General features: G+C 40.1%; 1 protein-coding gene across 3 annotated transcripts in view; it reads right to left on the bottom strand.

Annotated features, from left to right (window-relative positions):
- Window positions 1-15,015, bottom strand: part of KDM7A (lysine demethylase 7A) — a 96,921-nt gene that overhangs the window by 51,387 nt on the left and 30,519 nt on the right. For all 3 annotated transcript variants that reach the window (XR_013347310.1, XM_077828236.1, XM_077828250.1), the window contains exons 3-6: window positions 8,678-8,795; window positions 7,625-7,785; window positions 516-657; window positions 57-243 (exon numbers count right to left, since the gene is read on the bottom strand). Coding sequence is in view for 2 of the 3 variants with exons in the window: in XM_077828236.1 (XP_077684362.1) it covers window positions 57-243; window positions 516-657; window positions 7,625-7,785; window positions 8,678-8,795 (608 nt within the window). In the remaining variant the exon portion in view is untranslated. The remainder of the gene's footprint in view (window positions 1-56; window positions 244-515; window positions 658-7,624; window positions 7,786-8,677; window positions 8,796-15,015) is intronic.

The following is a 15,015-nucleotide window of genomic DNA, read 5'->3' as shown; positions in this document are numbered from 1 at the left end:
AGATATACACAGGACAAAATCATTTTCAAGCATTCAGGGAGCAAGGACCTTCTTACCCACAGAACATGGTACCAGACTGACGTGCCCCCAAAATCAATATGAAAATCAGTGTAGCTGTCCTGAACTCCCATCAAGCAATATTTCTGAACAAAAGGCTTGGGGAAGACAGAGTCATCTGGCCAGTAGTTTTCCACCCACGAAAGCTTTGTGGCAATGTCAGGGACTTCCACCAATTCAGACATCCTTAAAAAGTAAGTAAATGATGGGTAAGTGCAAGTAATGATGAGAGACATCTTTAAATGTTTACCTTCCCTAAATGTCCATCAAATTGTAAAAATGTTTACTTCTATATGATTCCATACTATCCCCATATCCCAACACAAAATAATCTACTAGAGACCATTTCATTTATTTTAGAGTATTATTATACTTCCACATTTACCCTTTGTTTTAGCAAAATCTACTCTCTATTTCAAAGGAGACCAAGTCAAGTTGTCTCAAAGTCAATTACTCACTTTGTGTCTGAAAACTCCAGACTGATCACATTTAACACTTTTGGTCGATCAGAATTCATGAAATACTTAATATAATTATGAAGCTTCATTTTACTGTCTGCCTGCCTTGCCACATCGATTACATCTATCACTTTGTCGCCACCTGTAAAAATAAGAAAATTAACATTTTAACAAGACATATGTTTAACATTTTCTGCAAGATAGGACAATCCATTTCTACACAAAAACTCCACTACCCAACCCTCCCCAAAACAAAGAGGGACAAGAGTAAACCAAGATCTTATCTAGATATAATTTGTTACTGTTACTTAATATAATAATAATATAATGTGTATAATATAAAGTCTGCTGCAGTTTCCACGGTATGCATCTGATGAAGTGAGCTGTAGCTCACGAAAGCTCATGCTCAAATAAATTGGTTAGTCTCTAAGGTGCCACAAGTACTCCTTTTCTTTTTGCGAATACAGACTAACACGGCTGTTACTCTGAAATAATATAACTGAACCTTATCTAAAAATAAGTCACCACTTTGGTGGTTAACCAAAAGGAAAAGGAGGAACCTAACATGACTGTGGCTAGTTCATATGCTTGGTTTTGTGGCTTCTGTCATCGTAAGGAAGAGAGGGTAGGAGGAAGTTATCAAGAATACATTTATTTGTATATATATTTCTACAGTAGTCAACACCACAGTATCTGAGCACTTATTACTACAAAATTTTCTACAAGCAAATAATGAAGCTTATAGCCCTGATCCAGCAAAGGTTTAAGCATATGAATAACTAAGCATGGAGTAATCCCACTGGACTTCTTGCATGCATAAAGTCAGTCATAGGCTTAATTCTCTGCGGGATTTGGTCCTGTGTCTATGTTTAGGGTTTAGTCCTTTCAAGATAGGATGCTAATGGCCATCTAACATCTAGAGTGTGGATCACCTTCTCTTGTTTGTTCTCATGAGGTTTAGGGAAGGATGATGGAAGGCGAATAGGTTGGTTCAAGTAGAATGAGGAAGGTATTTTAGGTAGAAATGTGGAATGTGGTCTTAAAGGAACCTTGTCTTTGAAGAAGACTGTATATAGGGGGTATGCCATGAGAGTCCCTAGTTCTCCCACTTGTCACACAGATGACTCTGGACTGTTTGGCTTTTATCTTGTATATCACCCTTGATACCAGAGGAGTAGGAGGACACATATACAGGAGAGGAGCATCCCATTTGATGAGGAAAGCAGAGCCCATAGATCGGTGCCCCAATCCTGCTCTTGAGCAAAACTGCAGACACTCGGAATTCTGGGCTGTAGCAAAAAGGTCTACATATAGGAAATTCCAACATCTGAATATATTCTGTAGGACCAAGGTGTTTATTTCCCACTCCTAAGAAAATTTTCTGCTTAGTGAATCCACTGTGGTGTTCTGACATCCTGGTAGATAGGTACCTCATATGTTGATGTTGTAATGGATGCACCAGTTCCATAATCTCTGTGCTTTGCTGCAAAGGGAGCGTGACCTTGCTCTCCCTTGACAGTTTATGTAAAACATGCAAGCAATATTGTCTATAGTACCTTTATGATTTTGTTCTGATCAAGGTAAAAAGCGTGGACATGCGTTGCAGACTGCTCGTAGTTCCAGGAGGTTGATGTGTAATGTTGACTCTGAGGGGTCCTCCCTGTCCTGGACTGCGTGGCTGTGCAAGTGTGCTCCCCAACTTAAGAGATGTGTCCATTGTAAATATCATTGACAGAGAGGCTTGCATGAAGGGAACTCTGACATGCATATTGTGAGGTCGAGTCCACCATGTAGAGAAGTTTTGACTTTGAGTGGCACTGTGAGACATTTGTTCAGGCTGTGTCTGTGCGGTGCATATACTGTCCTGCGCCAACCCTAAAGACAATGCATATGTAGCTGGGCATGCTGTGCAACAAATATGGTTGCTGTCATATGACTTCATAATTGCAGGCAGGTCCTGGCAGATGTCTGTGGGCTGGTTTGTGCTGTGGTGACCAGGTTAATTAGCATAACAAATCTGTGTAGTGGTAATGAGGCTTTGGTCTCCAGTGCATCAAGGCGGGCCCCAGTGAATTCTAGTTTTTGTACAGATATCAACATAATTTTTTTTTGCATGTTTATTTGTAATCCCAGTTGCAAAAAGAGAGCCATAGTCTTTTGAGTAGCTTCTAAGGTGTCTTCCTGGGATGGAGCTTTCAGTAGATAGTCATCCAAGCAGGGGAATATCATGACCCCTTGCTTGCAGAGGTGGGCCACCACCACCTTAAGAACGTTGGAGAACACCTGGGAAGCCGCAGAGAGGCCGAAAGGTAGCATTCTGCACTGGTAGCGATCTTGTCTCGGAACAAATCTGAGAAATCTCCTATGCGACGGATGTATGGTAATGTGAAAATATGCATCTGGGAGGTTGAGAGCTGAGAACCAGTCCCCCTGTTCCAGTGTTGGGATTATTAGTTGCAAACGTGACCATCCTGAACCACTGAACACTCATGAACTTGAATTTCCTTAAGTCAAAAATGGACCTCCATCCCCCGCTCTTTTTCTGAGTTAAGTGGTAGTGGGAATAAAAGCCCTTCCCCTCTGTGTTGTGTCAGTACTGCTTCTACAGCACCCAAGTGCAGGAGGTGGGTTTATTTCCTGTTGTAGAAGGTGCTCATGAAAAGGGTCCCTGAAAAGGGACAAGAAGGGAAGCTGGGTAGGGGGGAGGAGGTAAATGGGATTGAGCAACCAGTGTTGATAATTTCTAATACCCATTTGTCCAAGGTGACGGTCTGCCATACTGGGTAGAATGGGATTAGACTGTCTCTGAAAGGATGGACAGTTGTTGATGGTTTCTGCATTTGGAAATGCAGGAGGCATCTTGGGCCGTCAATCAAACCCTCAAAATTGCTGTTTCAAGGGAGGTTACTGGGATGTCGATGGTGGAGATAGGAATGTAGGCATCTATGTTTTTGTGGGTCAGATTGTCCCTATGGTTGGACATATGGCCTTGTTCGTTGTACTGAGTGGTATTTTCCTGGCTTCCTTCTTTGTGCAGGTGTGTAAATGCCAAAAGACCAAAAAAGAGTTGCCCTGCAATCTTTTAGGGTATGGGGAAAGTCATCAGTCTTGGCTGCAAACAACTTCGGGCCCTCAAAGGGAAGATCCTCAATAGTAGACTATACCTCTTTCAGAAACCCAGAGAGGTGGAGCCACAAAGCCTGAGGCAGAACAATCACTAGCAACAGATTATGCGGCTATGTCTGCCGCATCCAACGACACTTGTAAAGCTGTCCATGCAAGAAGATGGCCCTCCGAGATGACTGCTTTGAATTTTTCTTTTTTTTTATCACCAGGGACATAATCAATAAACTCAGACATCTTAGAATAATGTATGAGATTATATTTGGCCATCAGTGCACCGTAATCGTCAATTCTGAATTGCAGAGTCGCTGACTAATAGGCCTTACACCCAAAGAGGTCTAACCGATTCCAGTCTTGATCGTATGAGGTGGTTCTGGAACTGATTTTGTCTGTTCAGTTTGTTCACAGCCTATACCATAACAAGCCGGGGGGGAAGGGGGGGCAGCGCGGAGGGAGATGAAAACAAAAAAAATCCAGAAGGGTCGTACTTCCTGTCTCTGACAAGTGGGTGGTATCGTTGCGGGGGGCCTGCCAGATTATCTTGGGTGGATCCATGAGTGCCTCATTTATGGGGATCGCAATCTTCGATGAGGTTGGTGTTTGTAAAATGTCCAACACCTTGTGCTGAGACTCTGCAACCTCTTCCAAGGGTATCCTGAGAGAGTAAGCAATCCTTTTAAATAGCTCCTGGAATTGTCTAAAGTCATCAGCTGTTGGGGGTGGAGGAAGCATGACTACTTCATCCAGAGAGGATGAAGAGATATCGGTCGGTAAGGTGACTTCCCAATTAAAAAAAAAGTCTCCTCTTGCTCTTCAGAAGTCTTCTCCGGAGGCTCAGAGGGTCCACATACTGAGAATGGGGAGCATCTCAGCCTGAATTTCAGAGTGGCATTGGTGGCAGCATCCATGGATGTCCATACCACCAATGGGTGTTACCCCTGGGGTGAAATGTGGGTTGTTCCCAGTTGACCTGGTCTGGTGGTTGTCTGAATGGATGAGAAGTAAAATGTTCCCTTCCTAATTGTCCTCCTCCTCACTTGAGGAAGGAGGGGCCTATCTGGATATGGGTGTAGACTGGCACTGTATCACATATGCCGGAGTAATATCAGTACCAAGAAGGGGAGATTCCGGTGTTGCAGACATTGGAAGGACCTTGTGGAAAAGGAATTGTTGCAGTACCACAAGCATCAGTTACCAAGGAGGACGTTGGTGGTGGTGCCGCTGAAGTTGTAGCAGTTGTTGGTTCTGATCTGGCCGTGCTATGCAGTAGGTGATTGGTAGGTGGCACAACAGACTACAGCAATGCTAAGCTGCCCAGTACCACACATTTAAGCGGCTCCATCAGGACCGTGGAGGAGGAGGTAAGCTTCTCTTTGCCACTCCTCTCAGAGGCCGCCCTCTTAGGGTCCTTTCACGGTACCAGCAGTATTGGAGGATCCCAGTCAGTCGGAGGGGCTCAGCTGGACTGTGGTCAGTACCAAGAGTGTTGAATGAGCCAGGAGGGTGTTTCTTTTTAGCTGGTTCCCTAGTAGGGGAAGTTGTGGCCTGCTTTTTGTCCACCTTTTTTGAGGACTTCCTCTTTGAGGATGGTGGGTAATCTCTGCCAGAGGCGTCACTGGGATTGGCGGAGACTGGTGTTCAGGGTGCAAAAGGGTCAGGGAGTCAGAAACCAAGTGCAGAGTCTTTTCCATCAGGATAAGTTTCAACTTAAGTCCCTTGATTTTCTGGTGTGAGCCTTGAGGTTGTGGCAATGGTGGCACTTCTGAGGTATGTGTGTCTCGCCCAGACATCGGACACACTGAGAATGCCCATCACTGACCAGGATTGCCTCCTAGCAAGAATAAATTTAAATCGCAAGGATCCGGGCATGCCCGTCAGTAGCCTTCCCCCAGGTGAAGAAGGTTAAAGGCACACTATACTATAAGGGTGAAAATAAAGAAGAAAGAAAATAAACAATGAGAGACGAGGGTAGTTAGCCAACACTAACTCTAAGAGGTAAACATGAAGCAAGCAAAGAGGCGCTACCATGGCTCCGTCTCAGGTCAAGAACAGATGAGAAGCAATTGAGGGCGGTTTGGTTGCATAGCGCTATGTAGCCGCCACGAGCGGCATGAGACAGGGAGAGCACATGTGTGACCCAAACAGGCACTGCCACTGAAATTCAGCAATCATTGGTGCAGACACACACATTCACCTAAAGTGGAGCACACACAGGGACACTCCTTGAAAAAGAGCCATGGAAACTGATGTGCCAATCTGAGTGTGTGGAAGTGGGGGGGTGGAAGGGAATTATCTTCTGCCCTGGAATAGCCAGACTTCCAAAATAAAGTCACAGAATTGTTGAAATGCCAACTATTCTTCCGAGCAACCATTAGCAATTAATAAGGAGACTGAGTAATCAGCATATAGTCAGGTCATTCAGAATACTGCACATAGTGTATTCCAGCCGAGTCTTAAAATACTGATAAGCACAGAAATCCTGTTTGTAGTGCATTTCAACATGCTATCAAAAGAACAAAAGAGATGATTCTATTGGAATCCAGGAAGTGTTAAAGGACCTCCCCCCAGCCTAAAGGGAGGATCCACAGGACTTGGAAGCCAAATGATTCCGGGGGACAACTAATGAGATAACAGGGACAGGGGTGAGGTCAAAGGGTCAAATGAAGGAAACCTGACGGGGACACCGAGCAGAGAACCCCGGACAGCACCCACTGCTCCTCGAAGGCACCAAGTGCAAGGCGCACACACAAAACTCTTAGCTGTAGTATATTATGCAGCACATTCCACACTGCAGCTGGCTCAGTCTCACTGAACCACTGAAACACATATTTAGGTGGTCCTGAGGTGGTTAGAGACTGCCCAGCAAGCCTGACAGAAGACTAATGCTCCTGCTGAAGCTATGGTGCTCCCTGAACTTCTCCCCCAGGGAGCAGAAAAAAGCTTATAAGGGAAGGATCAGATAGACTAAGGAGCCAACAGTTTACAGATATGAGAGGTTTCAGAGTGGTAGCCGTGTTAGTCTGTATCCGCAAAAAAAACGAGGAGTACTTGTGGCACCTTAGAGACTAACAAATTTATCTGCAGACATAAGAGGTGAGGAGGGAGGGAACTGATCTGACCCTGAGCTTTCAGTCTCCTCCTGTTCCCTTATTCCTCCCCAACTGTGAATATTTCTGCCCTACAGCTCCCACCCTCCCTCTTCACTTGTCTGAAATCTACTCTCTCTTCCTCTCCTTCCCTCTCAGGCTGCTCTGCTCCTTGGAGGGGAAGGGGCAGAGAAGAGCGGCGGTTCCAGAGATGCAGCAGTTGGGAGTCCCTGGACCCAAACAGCAGCTATAAACCCCCATGTATTAACAGTGTAGGTGGGGAGATTGTATTTTGGTGCAGTTCACCCCCACCCCCAGAGCCACATAAGAAGCCCAGGCAAGGACCTTCTCCCCAACACCCCAGACACCCTCGGGACACCCTCACTTATGCAAAAGCTTTGTTGTGCAATGCATCAGCAGCAATAGATAATTGGTAAGTGTAAAACCCTTTAAAAGATGTTCTCACTGTGCGACAAACCATTTTTAAAATCTGTAACAAAGCCCCCCATCCCCATCACTAGACTACAGATTACAAAACTAGCTTATCTGATTCACAGTGTAAGAAAACATCCTCAAAAACTATTACAATAGCTTATAGTATGTCGCAGAACAAAATACAGCTGTTCAACATTTCAGTCATTTATCACACATTTTGATAGCTTGTGCCATAAGTTGCCAGGTGTGAATGTTGAGAGCTATGGGCATACAATCGTCACATGCATACCCATAAATGAAACCCAAATTCGTAGGTCTAATTTACCCTTGCCAACCTTCTCGAAAGAACTGTTCAATTTAGATTAGGCATATAGTATCCTTTAACTGTTGTAGCTTTGCAAATATTTATTGTATTTAATTCACTCTACGCTGAAGCATTCACACATATTCCAGAAAGTCCCTTACCTACATAGCGTTCCACATCAAGAACGGAGAAGGTAGGGGGAGGGAGTCTGAGCCCTAGACCATCTAATTTAGGAACCATAATAGGGACATCAAACCCATGTTTCTCCAGGTATCTTTGTGTCAGCTGGCTGCCATGCATTTTCAAAATGATTTCATCAGCACTGGGGGAAAAAAATCAAAATATTAGCACCAAAAAAACAGTAAACCTGTTTGAAAGAGAAATTAACAAAAAAAACTTTGGCAGGTTTCAACGAAACATCTTATTGGAGTTAAATAGCTAATATAAATCAAATTAAAATAAGTGGATACAACTATATTAAATTAAGCACTCAAGGTGAAGGCAAGCCTGCTGATTACATTTAATGAAACTAAAAGACAACAAATTTAAAACCAATCAAGGAAGTACATTTTTATAAGCATAATTAATCTGCGGAATGTCATTGAAGACAAGAGTTCAGGAAGATTAAAAAAAATCACTTACACAGATAAGGACAACATTGATATATTAGAATAAAAAGCATTTTCTTTTAAAAGGGATATAAGTCATCATGCTTTAGAGAGTAAGCCAACCCTTAACTGTTGGAATAAGGAAGAAATGTCTTATGACCAGGTTATTACATAACTGTGCACCAGGGGAATCTCTTTCATCTTCTTCTGAAGCATCTGGGACTAGATAAACCACTGTTCCAATGTTTGTGGTCTACGCTAGAGAGAAAATGGGAAGTGATTTCTGAGTCTCGTTTCCTGGACCAGACAGGCTGAAAATGCTGAAGAGGCAACACAACTAACAATATGGGTTGGTAGTGATAGACTCCATAGGAAATTACACCCATGTGTAGTAATTTGATTGATGGATGCTACAACAAGGTGCCTTGAAGGCAAATATATGGATATGAAACGCTGGATGAAAAAAATTAGATCTCAGACATGGAGGAAGGGTTTTTTGTGATGGTGGTGTTTTTGTGGAGGCATGTTAGGAAGACCCTTTAGACATGATCAATACCCAAGGTTTTTCCCCTTTTTGTGATTTGACTTCTAAGCACGTTTCCATACCTTGGGAATGAGCGAGCCCGCAGTTGTTTAACAAAAGTCCGTGTTCCAGCTTGGACTGGTTTGGAACCATCCTCAAACTCTGTGTAGTCATGTCTGTGCCAGTTCCTCCTCTTCTTCACTAGATTTTTTTTTAAAGGGATTAAATTTAAAATTAGTCAGTGTTGATGGTATGGGTCAGACTGGCTGATGTTCCATCAGTGAACCAATCACGTTAATTAGACTGACGGTCTATTTTTAATTCAGTTGACTTCATCTGTTGCATAAACAAAGAGTCATCTTTAAAATATTATGGTGGTAATAACAAAACATTAATCCTTTGCATTTCTATAGCTCCTTCTATCTGGGAATCTCAAAGCAGCGTCTGAATAAGGATTTAAAATTCAACACTCCTGTAATAAGGGAATACAAACACTAACAGCCTGAAGCTCGCCCAGAAAACTAAAGAGGAAGCCTACAGCAGAGCCAGAAATAGAACTTAAGGTTTCCTAATGCTCAGTCCTACATTTTAATCATAAGATCATCCTACAACTTCAAGATAAACTAAATTATTACTTAATATTTTTATTACCATAGACCAATACATCCCAATAATCCCGAGTGGGGTTTCTGATATGCTAGCAGTTGTATAAACATACAAAAAAATCTAGTCTTTGGCCATTATTAAAATGACTTATTTTTGGTTACTCCTCCCTCATCCACTCATCCTATCCCTCACCCCATTTGTTTGCCCCATCCACTGGTTACATCTTGTCTTTTAGTTTGTAAGCTCTTTTTGGTAGGAACTGTTATTTATTATGTTTGTACAGTGCCTAGCACAAGGGTTCTAGACCTAAGTGAAGCCTTTAGGTGCAACTGCAACATACAATCAAGCTCCAGATGGATGATTTTATATTAATAAAAACAAAAGGATAAATAGGTGTTCCTTTATGGTTTTGGGCAATTGACTTTGGTTCTCTTTTATTAGCTACATGGTATATTCATGCAAAAGGCTTTAGACTTCTAGAGCTAAACACAAATGTAAAACTAGAAGTCCTCATATAAATTGCTTTGCCAGTTACACCATTACAAATCGCAGATGTTACTGAAAAAATTACACAAAGCCACAAAGGAATTATATGCAGTCTCCCACCTCACTTTTTTGTTTTAAGAGAACTGAAAAACTGGCAAATTTACTTAATCTTAAAAGCTTCCCAGTTTAACACAGAATGATTGAATATCACCTGTCCTCAAACCCATTTAATACTTCCATGAATTACTCTTAATTTCTATCAACCACTTGGCACCGTAATTCAGACAGAATGTAAGGCTATTGCTTCCTTTAGAAGCAACAAACGTTCAACCATGAATTTGATGGCAAAGAATGCCAACACTTCATTAGCACTTTCTACCAACACAATGAATATTGTGATTCTCTTCCACTCAGCTTCTATCGTTTCAGAGGCTGCGAACCCCAAATAAATTCCCAACCAGGTGCCTCAGCAAAAAGTGTCATACCACATCAGCTTGGAATAAAACTTCAGCTGAGTTTAGCCCTAGTTGCTCACTACCTTTTTATTGATCTGCAATGTACAGTTACCACTTGAGGGAAGTTGAACAAAAACTTAAAACTCAGACTATACTTATTTTATTCTGATAAATTCTAAAACAAAAAAACTATGCCAAACTGTGATCAATAGTATTAGATAGCTGCTAATAGACAGCTGCCCCCAAGATATATACTGAGACCAAGTGTGTAATGTAATAATTACTACTGTAGTACAGATCAAGAACTTGATTATATCTGCTGAAAAGGAAAGAGCTCGGGTTACTAGCCAGCTTACACAAATGGTGTCTCAAAATTTGAGAAAAAAGCCTGGCTAACAAAATCTGACAACTAAACAGTTTTATTAATATGATAATATTATTGGATCTTAATTCAACCCAAAACAAATTAAATATTCCATAATTCCAAATATTAAATAAATTTAGGATAAGCTCTTGTAAAAAGTTTATATTGCACCAAAGACTGCAATAAAACCTAGTAAGACTGAACTCTCAATTATAAAACAAAACCAAAAAAACACCCACACGCCTATCTTCGCTTTATTTTAATAAGCTCTAGTATTTTTTGCTGCTGGTTTTTCAGAATCACCAGCTGCAGTCCAGCACTGATTGACAGCTAATTAATCTATTTGCATCTCCCAGTCGTTATACATGACAGGTAATTATTCCTAATGATGTATTGTTTTCTGCAGAGGCAACAAACTGTGCCCTTTAAAAGACACTTAGGAAAATAAATTGGCTCAATTAAACATGTGATGTTTATAGTGACTTGCTAACCTGATAATCAGTGTTTTAGAGCTAGACTATTCAAATATTCAGCAGTACTTCAAGAATAATGAAGCCAAGTTTTAATTAACTTTCCAAACCTACTTCCTCAAATCATAAATAATATTTGAATAATGCAGAGTACTAGCCACTAATTTGATTATGTGCAACATACAACACTTCCACCAAAATTCAGCTGTGATGTAATAATATACTGCAATGAAAGAACGTAGTAGTTGCATAATACATTTTTACAGTGCAGTACTCATGTTTACAATCAGTGTTTAAACATTTGAGAGCTGGGAATTAATAATTTTATTTCAGTTAATTCTTTTTCACCACTTGGTACTTAGGGAGGAGGTGTACCATGCTTCCTTGAGCAGGAGAGAATATTCAAGAATACAAAGCAGTATGAAAAGTACCTTTGTATTTAACTGTCAATTATTTTCCATAGTTTGTAAAATCCAGTAAGACACACTAGAACAGTACACAATCAGATAAGTAAAATAACTCTGTTTAAAAAACAAATTTCTTGACTTTTGTCATTTAGAATGAACATGCCATGTAAAAAATGAACTCTAAGAAGTGGAAGGAAAAATATTTGTCCCCTCACCAATGCAAACAAGCAAGTCCCTGCCACAATTACAACACTAGAAATGGATTAAGGAAATCCATTGGAGACCCAGAGGTGTTTTAGGAAAAGGAGCAACAGAGAATGGGCCAGAAGTTTAGTTTAAGGAAGTACAGGAGAAAGCATTATTTACATTTTGATTTAATTATTATTTTAAATTACAATTTTTACATTCTGCACACCAGGCCAGTAACCACTTCTGAATAATTTATGTAAACACACCTTTACTATTCCTACCTGCCCTCCCCTCCACTTGCCTCTTTGTTTGACCCTTGCCTATTGTCTCAGAAAAATCACAATCTAGATTTTAGACAGGGACTGTCAGTGTTATTTGTTTGTACAATGGGGATTTAATACTGTTTGGGGTCTTTAGCTGCTACCACAACAGAAACAGGCTGACCTATGGGATTTGAAAGAGGTTAAAACAAGATGAAAAGCAGTGTTGCCAACATGCATGAATGTTTTTCTTGGGAGCTCCTGATCCTGCAGTCAATTGACTACATGAGAGTCTCAGGTTTAAAAAACATTCTAGCCCTCATGATAAGCGAGAGAAACTTGAAAACATAACCCAAGTGTAACCTAAAGGCTTCAAAACCAGTAGGCAAAGAATAAGAACCCACAATGTATTAATTTTTAAAATACCTCTTTTTTAAGCTATTCATGATTACTCATTTTTTAATGCCTCGGGTTGGCAAGAGTGCAACCCTCAACTAAAACACATTTGCAGTGATCTACATGTCTACACAGCAGGAGTAGGAATAGAATATGGTGGCCCATATTTTCAAAAACATGTATGAAATATCTGATAAGTGCACAAGTCAAGCTGACATGTGGATACTCAAACTGCATACCCATAGGATGCCATACATTGTCAAGTCAGGAGCACACACTTGAAAGTTTGGGCTCCTACATATGTGGTTGCTTGGTGAAGCTCCTGTCGACCTGTTGCTTGCTCATTCAGCATCAGAAGTGGATTTAATTCTGGCTGAAGTGTGAAAATAAACTGAGTGATTTTCTGGTATTAGTGAATTTGATCTTTACATCTTTAAACTACACAGCAGAGTTCCTTTAGGTGCTGCAGTTTGCCTTTATTAGCACAGTGGATTCTTTGGTGGGCCAGAAGTCAGCCTTAATTGACATTTGGTAATATGGAATTTGCTCTTTTTATACCTTTAGTCCTACAAGTTATATTGTTATAAACAATCTTGTAATGATTAGGTGGAAAAATATCCCTAACATATATACTCCCTGGAACTGCAATACAAATTCCTTTTAATCTGAACATAATTATGTTTAAGCTTCTTTCAAAACAATTTTGGAAAAATATATTTCAAGTAACAGGGATTATTATTATAATAAATACAAGTAATATTTCACACTTATGTAGCATTTCATATGCATGGAGCACTTTTGAAACCTTGCTTAAGGAACCCTATCATCCACACCGCCCACTTAAAATGTAGATGCTTAGAGTGTGGGCTACCTTAAAGGAACAGCCACTGCTCCAAACTGATTGCTCTTCAGTTATAACTAGGGCTGTCAAGTGATTAAAAAAATTGCAATTAATTGCACAATTATAAAAAATAATTGCGATTAATGGCACCGTTAAAAATAATGGAATACCACTTATTTAAATATTTTTGGATGTTTTCTACATTTTCAAATATATTGATTTCAATTACAACACAGAATACAAAGTGTACAGTGCTCACTTTATATTTATTTTTGATTACAAATAATTTGTACTGTAAAAAAAATAGTAGTTTTCAATTAACCTAATACAAGTACTGTAGTGCAATCTCTTTATCATGAAAGTTGAACTTACAAATATAGAATTACGTACAAAAAAACTGCATTCAAAAATAAAACAATGTAAAATTTTAGAGCCTACAAGTCCACTTTGTCCTATTTCTCGTTCAGCCAATGGCTCAAACAAGCATGTTTACATTTGCAGGAGATAAGGTTCCCCACTTCTTGTTCACATCACCTGAAAGTGAGAACAGGTGTTCTCACAGCAATGTTGTAGTCAGCGTCGCAAGATATTTACGTGCCAGATGCGCTAAAGATTCATATGTCCCTCCATGCTTCAACCACCATTCCAGGGCACATGCGTCCATGGTGCTCACGTGTTCTGCTCGATAACAATCCAAAGCAGAGTGCACTGATGCATGTTCATTTTCATTATCTGAATCAGATGCCACCAGCAGAAGGCTGATTTTATTTTTTGGTGGTTCGGGTTCTGTAGTTTCTGCATTGGAGTGTTGCTCTTTTAAGACTTCTCAAAGCATGCTCCACACCCTGGCCCAATCAGATTTTGGAAGGCACTTCAGATTCTTAAATCTTGTGTTGAGTGCTGTAGCTATCTTTAGAAATCTCACATTGGTACCTTCTTTGCGTTTTGTCAAATCTACAGTGAAAGTGTTCTTAAAATGAACAACATGTGCTGGGTCATCATCCGAGACTGCTAGAACATGAAATATATAGCAGAATGCAGGTAAAACAGCAGGGGACATACAATTCCCCCCCAAGGAGTTCAGTCACAAATTTAATTAACACATTTTTTTAAATGAGTGTTGTCAGCCTGGAAGCATGTCCTCTGGAATGGTGGCCAAAGCACGAAGGGGCATACGAATGTTTAGCATATCTGGTACATAAATATCTTGCAATGCCAACTACAAAAGTGCCATGCAAATGCCTGTTCTCACTTTCTGGTGACACTGTAAATAAGAAGAGGGCAGCATTATCTCCCATAAATGTAAACAAACCTCTTAGCGATTGGCTGAACAAGAAGCAGGACTGAGTGGACTTGCAGGCTCTGAAGTTTTACATTGTTTTGTTTCATAACTGCACTCAAAAACAAAACAAATCTTCATTTGTAAATTGCACTTTCACAACAAAGATTGCACTACAGTACTTGTATGAGGTGAACTGAAAAATACTTTGTTTTATCATTTTTACATTGCAAATATTTGTAACAAAACATAATATACACTTTCATTTCAATTACAACACAGAATACAATATATATGAAAAATGTAGAAAAGCATCCAAAATATTTAATAAATTTCAATTGGCATTCTATTGTTTAACAGTGCAATTAAAAGAGATTAATCACGATTAATTTTTTTTAATTGCAATTAATATTTTTTAAGTTAATCACCTGAGTTAACTGTGATTAATCGAAAGCCCTACCTTTAACATTAGAGCCAATTAATGAAAGCCCAAATCAAGATTTCAGCTCAAACAGAGGTGATGTGCTGAAGAATAGAGACTTCACCTATTGTGCCTAATAAATCTAGATTATTTACCCACTTGAAACAATGTGAACCAATTAAGATAATTTTTACTCTACATCATCTTCTCTTTCAAAGAATTTCCAATGCAAAGTGCACCCTTATCC

Source organism: Eretmochelys imbricata, chromosome 1 (genome assembly GCF_965152235.1).
Source record: "Eretmochelys imbricata isolate rEreImb1 chromosome 1, rEreImb1.hap1, whole genome shotgun sequence".
Lineage (NCBI taxonomy): Eukaryota > Metazoa > Chordata > Testudines > Cheloniidae > Eretmochelys > Eretmochelys imbricata.
This window is presented reverse-complemented; position numbering and strand designations above follow the sequence as displayed.